At 44.0% G+C, this 11,320-nt stretch overlaps 1 protein-coding gene across 1 annotated transcript in view; it reads right to left on the reverse strand.

The window, feature by feature from the left end:
- The window catches only part of LOC135405146 (homer protein homolog 1-like), a 230,163-nt gene extending 219,236 nt beyond the window's left edge, over positions 1-10,927 (reverse strand). Inside the window, exon 1 of the mRNA XM_064639855.1 lies at positions 10,338-10,927. Coding sequence (XP_064495925.1) covers positions 10,338-10,342 — 5 coding nt within the window. The 5' untranslated portion in view covers positions 10,343-10,927. The remainder of the gene's footprint in view (positions 1-10,337) is intronic.
- Positions 10,928-11,320: the final 393 nt, after the last annotated feature.

Below are 11,320 nucleotides of genomic sequence, written 5' to 3' on the forward strand. Positions count from 1 at the left end.
ATATATTTTATTTTGGTTTTGTTCCTTTTCCCTTCCCCCTTCCCTTTCCCTTGTGAAATTGTATATATATTTCAATTGTATATAACTGTAATATAAGTGTAAATATATTTATATATATTGCTTTAGCTGTCAGTTTTCTTGGTTGTTTTTTTCTCCCTCTTCTCCCTGAGGTTTGGGGGGAGACACTTCTTGTGGTAAGGTTTGGAGACTTGGCAGGGAGCCAGCTTCAAACCATATCACCATTGATACCTTAAGGTCCATCTGGTTTTTTGATTTTTCTATTTTTTATAAGCTTTATAATTAGTTATATAGTAGAAGTAGATTTAGAAGCAGCAGCCCTTATTCCTTTACCCTTAGCATAGTAACTACACACATTCCCCAACCTTATCACCCCATTCCATGCTCTCCATATCAATTACCCCTGAATTCCATTAGAAAATGTTTAGTCTCTTGTCAAAGTAGGCCTATTTTATTTAGAGAACACTTGTACCTTGGCCTAAACCACAAAAGTACAGTCAAGAACTGGGTGAATATATGCCCCCTGTACTCTGAAGAAGATGATGATTGATGAAAAGAGGGTCTCGAAAAGCCCCTAGCCCCAATTCCCCAGGGGCAGACTGAGGGTGGATCAGGGCAAAAGCCACAGGGTGGAAACATCTGGGATTGGACAGACAATATTATAAATTGTACCATCTGTACACGGGAGGTGCACGCGTCTTGTAATCTTTATGTCTAGGCACAAATTAAAAACCCTTTCCTTATCTCACCTCCAAAACTAATTTGCCTTGGAGTTTTTTCTCCCTAAATTTTCCTTAGGCATCAGCTGGTGGCCTGTACGGGGAAAACGGGACCTGGACTTCTTCAGATCAGACATTTCATCATGCAGGAATCCTAAAAGCTGGCATTTATTTGACACAATTCCCGCACTGGTCTGAGAAAGCCAGCTCCCCAGAACCCCACAAGGAGGTGAGGTAAGAAAAGATGGAAATAAGGGAAAAAGGTACCTTTTTGTTAGCAGCTGTGAAAGAGTTTTTGTGTTTCCCAGGAAGTTTGGAGGCAGTTCGACTGCCTAAATTCCAAACAGAGCAGTTTCATTTCTCGGTCTGGGGCCGATGGGGTAAACTCGGTGAAGTTTCAAGTTTTGAGTTTCTTGTATCGGCCTGGGGTTGATTGGAAAGAGAGGGATGTCTCTCATGGAGCTCTGTTTCTGTGGGGAACCAGGGGGGGCTCCATAGCTAAGTGCTTAGAGCACTGGTTTTATAATCCCAAACTGGTGAGTTCGAGTCCTGTAGTGAAAAGTTTTTCTTTGTCTATTAATCGGCATGGGCAGTACACAATCCAGGAGAAAAATTCCGGAGGACCCTTCTTTAGCCCTAATTTTGCACAATTGGGACAGTTCAACTAAACTTGAAACACCTTTAAAGAAGCAAGAACTGTGTTGGTTATCTATGAATGTGTGGCCTTCATACGGGAACCATAATAAAACTTATTATGATGCTATATAGAGAGGAAAAATGGGAACAGATTCCATATGCAGAATTGTTTCTACTTCTTTTAACATGGCCTGAGTGGAAAAAAAAGTACAAGAAAGTCCCAATAGGGAAAGGGAGCCGCACCAAGTCAGGGAACGCGGCGGGAACAAGGTCTGTCAACACAGACGACAAAACAGAGGCTGCCAGTTTGGCCTTATGCCTAGGCACAAATTAAAAAACCCTTTCCTTATCTCACCTCCAAAACTAATTTGCCTCGGAGTTTTTTCTCCCTAAATTTTCTTTAGGCATCACCATACACTGTGCCTGGAACAAATGGTGCCCTGCACAGCCTACTACAGAGGCTGATGTGGGAATAGTTACACAAGTCTGCGCAGTAAATGTCAGCCAAGGGATTGTGCCAAGTACTGTGCCATGGGGACAGGCCTCAACTGCTGGAGAGGAATGGCCATACCTAGACTAGACTATCTCACTGATGAGCAGCTCATAGAAAGAATGACCATGCTGAAAGCAGAATGGTTGCATCAGTACTAACCTTGGGTATCGCTATCCAAATAACAAAGAAACATTTCTTTACTGACAGCTCGTGCCCTTGCTTTGAACGCACTGGTGGAGGCTGGAAAAAACAAAGTATCCTGTTAGTTTTACTGGAACTACAGTATCAACTAGTTTGCAAAGGATACTTTAAAATATTGTATATACCTCAGAAAGGCACCTATAATTACTGTAGTTCTAACCCCAGGATAGCAGATAGGTATCAGGGCTTTACCCCAATTGAAGTTAGTTTACTTGTTGGGAGTGCCATCAAATTGCACATACAGGACAACCAAGGGATCAGACAGCACAGATTTAGGAAAGGCAGGTCCTGCCTGACCAACCTGATATCCTTTTATGACTAGGTGACCCAGCTAGTGGATGAGGGAAAGGCTGTGGATGTTGTCTACCTGGGCTTCAGCAAAGCCTTTGACATTGTGTCCCATAGCATATTCCTGGAAAAGCTGGCAGCCCACAGCTTGGACAGGTGCAATCTTCACTGGGTTAAGAACTGGCTGAATGGTTGGGCCCAGAGAATGATAGTGAAAGGTGTTGCATCCAGTTGGTGTCTGGTCACTAGTGGTGATCTAGACAAGCTGGATAGATGGGCCAAGACCAGTGGTATGAGGTTCAACAAGACCAAGTGCAAGGTCCTACACTTTGGCCACAATAACCCCATGCAGCACTATAGGATGGGGTTGGAAAGTGGCCCAGTGGAGAAGGACCTGGGGATGCCAGTCAACAACCTGCTGAACATGAGCCAGCACTGTGCCCATGTGGCCAAGAAGGTCAATGGCATCCTGGTTTGTATCAAAAATAGTGTGGCCAGCAGGACCAGGGAAGTGATTGTCCCCCTGTACTCAGCACTGGTGAGGCTGCACCTCGAGTACTGTGTCCAGGTCTGGGCCCCTCAATTCAGGAAGGACATTGAGGTCCTGGAGCATGTCCAGAGAAGGGCAACAAAGCTGGTGAAGTGTCTAGAGGGTACGTCCTATGAGGAGCAACTGAGGGAGTTGGGGTTATTTAGCCTGGAGAAAAGGAGCCTCAGGGATGACCTTGTCACTCTCTACAATTACCTGAAAGCAGGTTGAAGTAAGGTGGGGGTCAGTCTCTTCTCTCAGGCAACTAGACAGGAGAAGTGGTCATAGCCTCAGGCTGCACTGGGGGAGGTTCAGGTTGGACATTAGGAGGAATTTCTTCACAGAAAGGATTGTTAAGCATTAGAATGGACTGCCCAAGGAGGTGGTGGAGTCACCATGCCTGGAGATGCTTAAGAAAAGACTGGACATGGCACTTAGTGCCATGGTCTAGTTGACATGGTGGTGTTCGGTCAAAGGTTGAACTCGACAATCTCAGAAGTCTTTTCCAACCTAATTGATTCAGTGATTCTGTGATTTTAAGTGTAATTTCAGGAACCATCGGATCTCAGGAAACTGCCCAGCATTTTGACAAACTAAGCAACAAAATGCACACCTTACGGTTTGTGCATAAATGTTGTTTCAGGTGCCTGTGTGACAGATAAAACTGGAATTTTCTTATTTCACTCAAAATGCGAATTGCCTACATTAAAGGCCTATATTTCATAGTTCAATAAAAATATTCCAGCAATAAATACATGCTACTACAGTTAGAAAACATCTGATCAAAGGCCAGGAAACAGTGCTTTTTAACACCTAGTTAGTTATTTCAGTATGACTTCTTTTTATGAACAGGAATTATTTTCCTTACATGATACTTGAATGAACTGGTGTGACAGTGTGCCCCTACTCCCTGCCAACCTGACCTTTATTTCCTGTAATTGCTCAAATGATAACCACCAGTGGTGATCGGGTCATGTTGGGAGGAATGGATTAAAAGGTTGTCCTGGTTCTGGCCAGGATAGGGTTAATTTTTTGCAGTAGCCAGGAGAGGACTGTGGTTAGGACCGGGAGGTTATTCTATACCACCTCACATCATTGCCAGGGGCAGGGGAAAGGGACTCTCTTCTGAGGAGAAAGGGTTCCTTCTGGCAGAGGCAGCCATCCAGTATTGATTATTGTCATCCAGTATTGTGGTAAGCATTTTTGCATGTGAATCACTCTCTTTTTTGTATGCTTTTATTATTAATATTTTTGTTGTTACTGTTCATTTTCTTATCTGATTGCTGTTTCCAGTAAATCGTTCTTATCTCAACCTGTGATCTTTGCCTTTTGTGCCTCCAATGGTGGGGGGGCAGGGAGCAGCACGTGGGGGGGTTTCTTAGTGGGAGTACTGAGTTGGAGAATATGAGGAAGACTGTTGAGAAGGACTGTAAATGCACTCAAGTGACCTTGCAGCTGGGAATAATCCTTGATAAACCTGTGTGAACAGCAACCAGAGATTTTCGAGCATGGACTGAGTTCAACAGTGCCTGTAGGGATAGGTGCTTTTGGAAGAATTTGTAATGGGAAGCTAGAACTTGTTTCACTTAGGAAGCCTTTTTCCATTTCCCTTCTGCATTTCAGAGAAAGTTGCATGGACAGCTGTGAGTGAGCCCTCTGTCTGGTATGCAGGAGAGATAACATTCAAAGACATGTACAGGGCCTCCTCGGGCTGGAGAGGGTGGGGGAGGACAGAGAGAAAATAAAAGAGCCCCAGAAGAGAGCAGGAATTTGCCTTTCCCCTGAGGCCCAGTGCTGTCTTGCAGCACTGTGAGGTTTTTGTAAGTTTTTAGTGTCCTTGCCTCCAAAATAAACCTTTTTGAACCCTTTCAACTGCCTTGGCATTTTTGGGGAAATACCTGTGTATATTTTACTTTACAGTGCATGCAGCTCCGCTTATGTGCCTCAGCCCTAGTGTTGCTTCAGGGATACCCTGGTTATCAAGGTAAGGGAAATAAATTTACTCTTCGTGGTTTAGCTATGGGTCTGTGGCAAGAGTAACAAGACAAGCAAGAAGGTGAAACAGAAGGCAATCTTTACAAGATCTAAACTTGGGTCCTATCTGTAATACTTGAGTTAGTGCAAGCGATTTGAAGATTACCACAAGCACTCAAGAGCAGCAGTATCCTATAAATATAGGATTTAAGGATGTTACTGAGGAGCAGAAGAGAAGGACTCTAAACTTATTTTCATGCTAAGTAAAGGCAGTACTTTGTAAGAAAAATTGGGGAAGTAGCAGATTATTTTCTTTTGTCTAAGAATTTAGCTCCAGAATTATATTAATTCTCAAATCCTGCCAATGATAAGTCAGTTACAGATGTTATAGAAAAGGTTCCTATAATGCCCTCCAATCCATTCCAATAATAGACATATTGTAGCTTTCATTTCAACATGGACAAAAAGGGAGGATCTTTTTTTAAAAGCTGTATCCCATGTTAAAGGTCAGCAAATACCATATTATCAGTAAAAATTATCTCAGATCTTGGATGGCCCATTAAGATCTGTTGTAAGAGACATGGATAGCATTTGCATTCAGATGTGAGGCAACTAGGGAATTTAGACTTTAGCACTCACAGAAATCTCATCAAAATGGATCATTACTTAACCATGTGCTTGAGCACCTGTGCCTTTTTCCAGAAAACTTCACAAAGATCTTGGGAGATTTACTATTGTGCATAATCAGACATGCTGCAATCTGAGCTGTGCAGTGCTTTTGAAGAACCAGGACTCAAACCAGCAAGACACCACCTATTCCTGAGCACTGCCAATCATTTCCTGGTAGGAACCCAATTCCTATCTATGTCTAGATGCAGAGAGCTCTGGATGTCTGGGTAGTAGGCTTGCTAAAGCAGGGAATCCTCCTAGGTTTTGTAAAATAACAAGAACAAATATTGACATGGAAGAGACATATACTGCGATGTTGAAAAGGTACTTAGAAAAAAGTATCTAGAAGCTGAAAATAAGTTCAGCCAAGATAAAGTGACCCTGTGTAATTGCCAACTCTTTTAGTTACACACAAGCCAGTGAAAAATATAGCTAGTTATGAATTTATGCTGATATTTTTGGTCTGTGTTTGGCCCTAGCCACCTGCAGTAGTTTATGTTTCTCCCTGCCAAGTTCACTGATAAAACAGTGAATTCATCCTTGGAGGGAGAACTTCTGTATAAACTGTTTTAATTGGTGTTCTGTGATTGGTTAATTGTCCATCAAGAGCATTTGGAGGAGAAAGTAATGATGAAGGGAGGAAGGCTCACCCCCAGACTCAATTAAGAAAGACCCCTAAAACACACTGCGCATGCGTGAGGGGATTTCCGAAGTTCTCATGCATGCGCAGAAGAGATGCACTTACATAACCAAGAGGGTGGGATTGGGAACCTCTGGCGGGGCGGTACTGGCCACACCTCCCTAGGCAGAGGTGCTCAATGGATTGTATAAAAGCAGACACATTTTCCGTGTACATGGCCGGCTCTACACGAAGGACCAAGTTGCTGTAAGCAGGGACACCTGCTGAAGTGGGAGCTTGCCAACCCTTCGGAAAACGCAGCTGTTGCAGAGGGCTTTATAAGTAGTTAGAGTGGGTAAGATCATCTTATAAATGACACCTGGGTGAGTAGGGTGTCATACCTTCCTCTTTGGTTTTTGTTTTTTTCCCCCCCCTTCCTTTTCCCCTTCTCTCGAGTGTCCGTTTTCTTTGTTAGCCACCTTTTGTAATAAATATTTGCTTCATTGAGTTCCAATGGTGTCTGGTTTTTCACGTTCCAGTATATCTCGGACCCTCCCTAATACACTAGTGCAAAAGCACAGGTGTCCCAATTTCAAAGTCAGTTGGCCAAGTAGCTGCTTAGGGCCCCAGTTACTGTATGCAATGATTTGACAACAGAGCTAAATAGCATACATTATTTCATATGCTTACTTTTGTTGACGTGAAAAATGCTTCATACTCTATGAAACCCTGAAATGGCAGCACACTCCACAGTAAGTCGTGTTGGAGAAAACACTGGTTTCTCCAATATCACACAGTACGTTCTTTTAGCTTTTTGTACAGACAGGCCAAGGCTAGCAGACAATTGGAAATGAACAGGCACAAAAAGTAGGTAGTGCAAGAACAGGTGTCAGATTATTTATTTCACCAACACTTCACTGTAAAAAGTTGACCATTTAAAGGTTATTCTTCAGTTTTCAAAACTCACAGAAGATTTCATTACATGTCCTGTTACAAAAATAGCTTGAGATTATCTGTGGATCCAAGACTATAGCATACTGTTTACAGAATAAGTAATTTAAAAGCATTTTAAAAACCCAAACTCTAAAACTCTGTCAATGTTACCTATTATGGTTTTCACTATGAAAGACACTATGAAAGGGGGAAAAATGCCATTTCTCAACAAGCTGAGACTCAACTTAGTTAACAATCTCAAAAGGAACTTTCCAGACTTCAGCTTCAAAACTGAGCAGCAAACTTGGACAAGGATAGCTGTGAGACTGGATTATTTATTTATTTTAAAAATACTTTCTGCCAAGTTAAACAGACTCTTGTAGCAAAAGATAGATCTATCTCACCTTTAACGACACTTCTCTTGTGCCAACCCTGTATTTGTACAGCCATGCAGTCAGCTAGGTTACAGTACTGATGTGGGTCACTGCATAGCCAAACGTTTGTGCTGCAGTACAGACAACAGGAAAAAGCTGCCCCCATCTTCTCTTGTCCCCACTTTTTAGTGGCAAGCTCAGTGAAAACAATGATCAAGATGTTGACAAAGAATGCAACCACAAAGGGACAAAAGGGTGCCTGCAAATCATTTGTAAGCATATGGAAGAAGAAAAAAATCCTGAGAGGAACTATATATTTCAAGTTCTTCCCTCTTTATTCAGGTAAAAGCCATTAGTCAAAACTAGTGATACTGACTGATTAAGTTAGCTAACTTGATATCTGTAGTTGGAAAAAAAATTAATGACAAGATGCTGGAAATGTCAATATATGCTTGTACCTGGCAATGCAGCATGATCTATTGCATATTTAAACAGCCTGTCTAGAAAAATTTTTAATGATGACTGGCATTCCCTACTGTTTGCCACCAGAAAAAATGTTGCCAGAAGCATATTTGTGATGCTGTTACAGAAAATCAATACTTCATTCAAATGCAGTTCCATTACTTTGCAGAATGGAGTCGATGCAACAGAGACCAACACTAAGTATGTTTACTAAAGATCTATTTCTTAAGGATTTTTAATATAATCAAACTTCTGCTCAAAGATAACCAATTGTGCAATACTGACAAATTTTGTGTTTCTCAGTATTTGCAATACAAAAATACATTCTGAACTATGACAGAACATACTGAAGACATTTACACAAAAATCAGTGTTTTCCTGTTGAAGAATTCAGTGTGGTCTGCACAAAAAAAATGGATATATCACTCAACAGTGACTATTGATAAGAACTTCTCTTTATGCAACGGGCATGAGGAACTAGGACAGAGGGAGAACTATAACTCAAATTTTAACAGTCCAGTACATCCTGGTCTAGAAATAGTCTGAAATCCATGGGCAATTGCATTTAGATACTAATACAAAATAATTACTTAAATAAGACCTCTACTCTGAGCATTAGCAAATGTCTGACACAACCATAGATTCACAGAGCTGGCGCTGGCCCTGGCTTGGATGCGCTTGCTCACTATTAGAGAACAGAGACCTTATCACTAACACAATACCTACGTTGCTGGTTTTGACTACCTTGTTAAAAGACAGTCTACAAAGGAGTGCTATATTGCAATATCCCAATTTATATTGTCTAAAGTGTCTTCAAAATATTTGCAAGTTTTGTCTTCTTGACCTTAACATGCCAAGATACTACTTAAGAGTCATGACACCAACTTTACATCCTTTCTCCAAATATTTTTTATAGTCCTTCAGTACTTAGAATTATTTCCACTCCCTCTACAAGGACTGTTCATTAAGAAGATACCATGCTAAGATGCTAGCAGTACTGGAGTTAATGAAATGGAGAAATTAAGGAATTTTTTTTGGAAGTCAGGTTTTTGTTTTCAGAAGTGCTCAATTTAATTCTGTAAAATGTACAAAGTTTGGTCCTCTTCAGCAGTTTTCTGTATTTGTAATATGCACTTAACTGATATATCTACAAACACAATACTGATTTTAAATAAATTACATGTTTTCCATTATTTGAATTTTAAAAAGCTACATAATTCTGTATCTGCTTAGCAGTTTTAAGAATATATCCCAAAACCATTATAACATCATTTTAGCCTTTTGGCAGGTTTTTGAAACACTATCACTTTCTTGACTATGTAGACAGCTGCAAGCTTGGGCTTATTTTGTTTGTTTGTTTGTTTTTTCCAAATGTAAGGGAAAACAACAGGAAAATAAAAGCTAGCCTAAGAAGTCATTCCTTCCTACATCTTGTACAGTGAGCCCCAGTGACTAGGACAGAGCCAAGGATGCAGCTGTTATCACCCTACATGGAAGGAAGTTAATAAATTGGAGAATTCTATGTGTCCTTAACAGCTTGAGGAAAGAGACACTTTTAACTTCGACATTACTATATTGATTTCACATTCGAATTCCTGAATGACCAAAATACAAAGGACATGAGTTATAACTTTTATACTCTGAACTATGTCATAGTCTTAGAAAACCAGCATCTTGTTAATGCATTAGAAGTCTGCCTCCACCTTGCAGTTAGTCAAATCATACTGGATTTCTGTTTCTTTTGAACATGGATGAATTTCCATTCTATTAAGAGGTTATCAGGCAAGCAAAAGATTTATTTTTTCATCTTACTAAACAAATTACTAAGAATACAACTATGGAAAGTTTTTACAGGTATCTATATCACTTGTAGATACTAAATTAGATGTGATCAGGTTAATTTTATTCTTTCTAATTTACTTAAACCTGCAAGTGGATAGCCCAATTCACTTGGGGGACCTGCTGTAAAGCAGGTTTCTCTAGAGCCTTCTTCATGTTATTGGGAAATTCACACCTTGTTTTACATCCTCTGAAGACTCCAGAAGATTTAAAAACGAGCCTTCGCTGCTCTTAAGTTTCACCTTATCACACTGAGCTTAAAGCAGTCGTTTTCAGGACTGACCACCCCTAAAAGACATGGGGAAGGTCCTCACGGTGGGGACCTGGAAGCCAAGGTGGCTCTTCCAGCGATTCGATGTGGCTACGGCAGAGACAAACCTCTGCAGATCACGGTGCGCCCCGCTTTTCTTTCATCAGGTCATCGATCGCAGCAGGATTCCTGCTCCTTATTCACCTAGCCGGTAAAGCCACTCGCCTCCATGCACATTCAGCAGCGCCCGCTTAAGCAGCAACAGCTCTCGAGGGCATCCACTGTCACTCCCCCGCTTCGGCACCGCCCCGGTGTCTCCCGCGACATTCTTACCCCATGGCGGCCTGCAGCGCCGGACACTGGCGGTGTCACGTCCTTGGGGCGCTCCTCGTCGCAACGGCAGCTCCGTCTCCCCGTGGCGGCTGCAGTCCTCTGGTCGCCGCGCCGCAGGCTCTTAGCTGCCCGGCGGAGCGGAGCCGCCTGCGCGCTAGGGAGCACTCCCCACGGGTCGGGCTCCCATGGCTGTCGGCCTCGCCGAGCGTCCGCAAGTAGCGGCTGCGGTCCTCGGGCGGGCGGCAGCGGCGACTCCGGGTGCAGACGGTCCCCTCCTGCGGACGGACGGGGAGACGCTCGCCTTCTCCTCGAGGGGCTGACGGCGGCTGCGGCGTTTCTCGACAGGAGGTGAGTGGTCGCCGACGCCTCCGTGCAACTCAGAGGCAGAGCGGGATGGGGCGGGCGGTGCGCGCAGGGTTCCAGGCCTCCGCTCCCCTTAGCATCCCCTCCAGCAGCGTGGCGGGCACCAACGCATTCTCCTGAAGAGACAGAGAGAACCACAGTACCGGCGCTGACATCGGGCTCCCAACGTGCGGCGGGGAGCGGCGGCCGCCGTGCTCCCCCGATCCGCCCACCCCCGGCTGCAGAGATGCGGAGCCCCGCTCCGCCTTCCCGCGGCGGCAGGCCCGCTCCTGGCCGTCACACCTTTTTCTGCGGCGAGCGGGCGGGCATCGTCCTGGGGCACGGTAGGTCGGTCACTGCCAGTGGGAGGGGCCGCCCAACCCTCGCTCGTCTGCGGCGGGGCCCTAGGCTCAGCCCCACCGGTGGGACGAAGGGAAGGAGCCAGCGAGCTCCGTGTCAGGTAGTGCCCGCCTGCTTCAGCGCCTTCGAGCCGCTGCCGCTACCTCTGCCTCCTCCCGCTCGCATCCGCCGCCTCACGCCTCCGCCTGCCTGTACCCTCGTGATGGGTAGGGACAGTCGCCACGCCTGTAGCCCACGCCTCCGTCCCGCTACCCCGAAGGGAAGGCCAGGGCCCTACAGTC

Source organism: Pseudopipra pipra, chromosome W (genome assembly GCF_036250125.1).
Source record: "Pseudopipra pipra isolate bDixPip1 chromosome W, bDixPip1.hap1, whole genome shotgun sequence".
In the NCBI taxonomy this organism is placed as follows: Eukaryota; Metazoa; Chordata; class Aves; order Passeriformes; family Pipridae; genus Pseudopipra; species Pseudopipra pipra.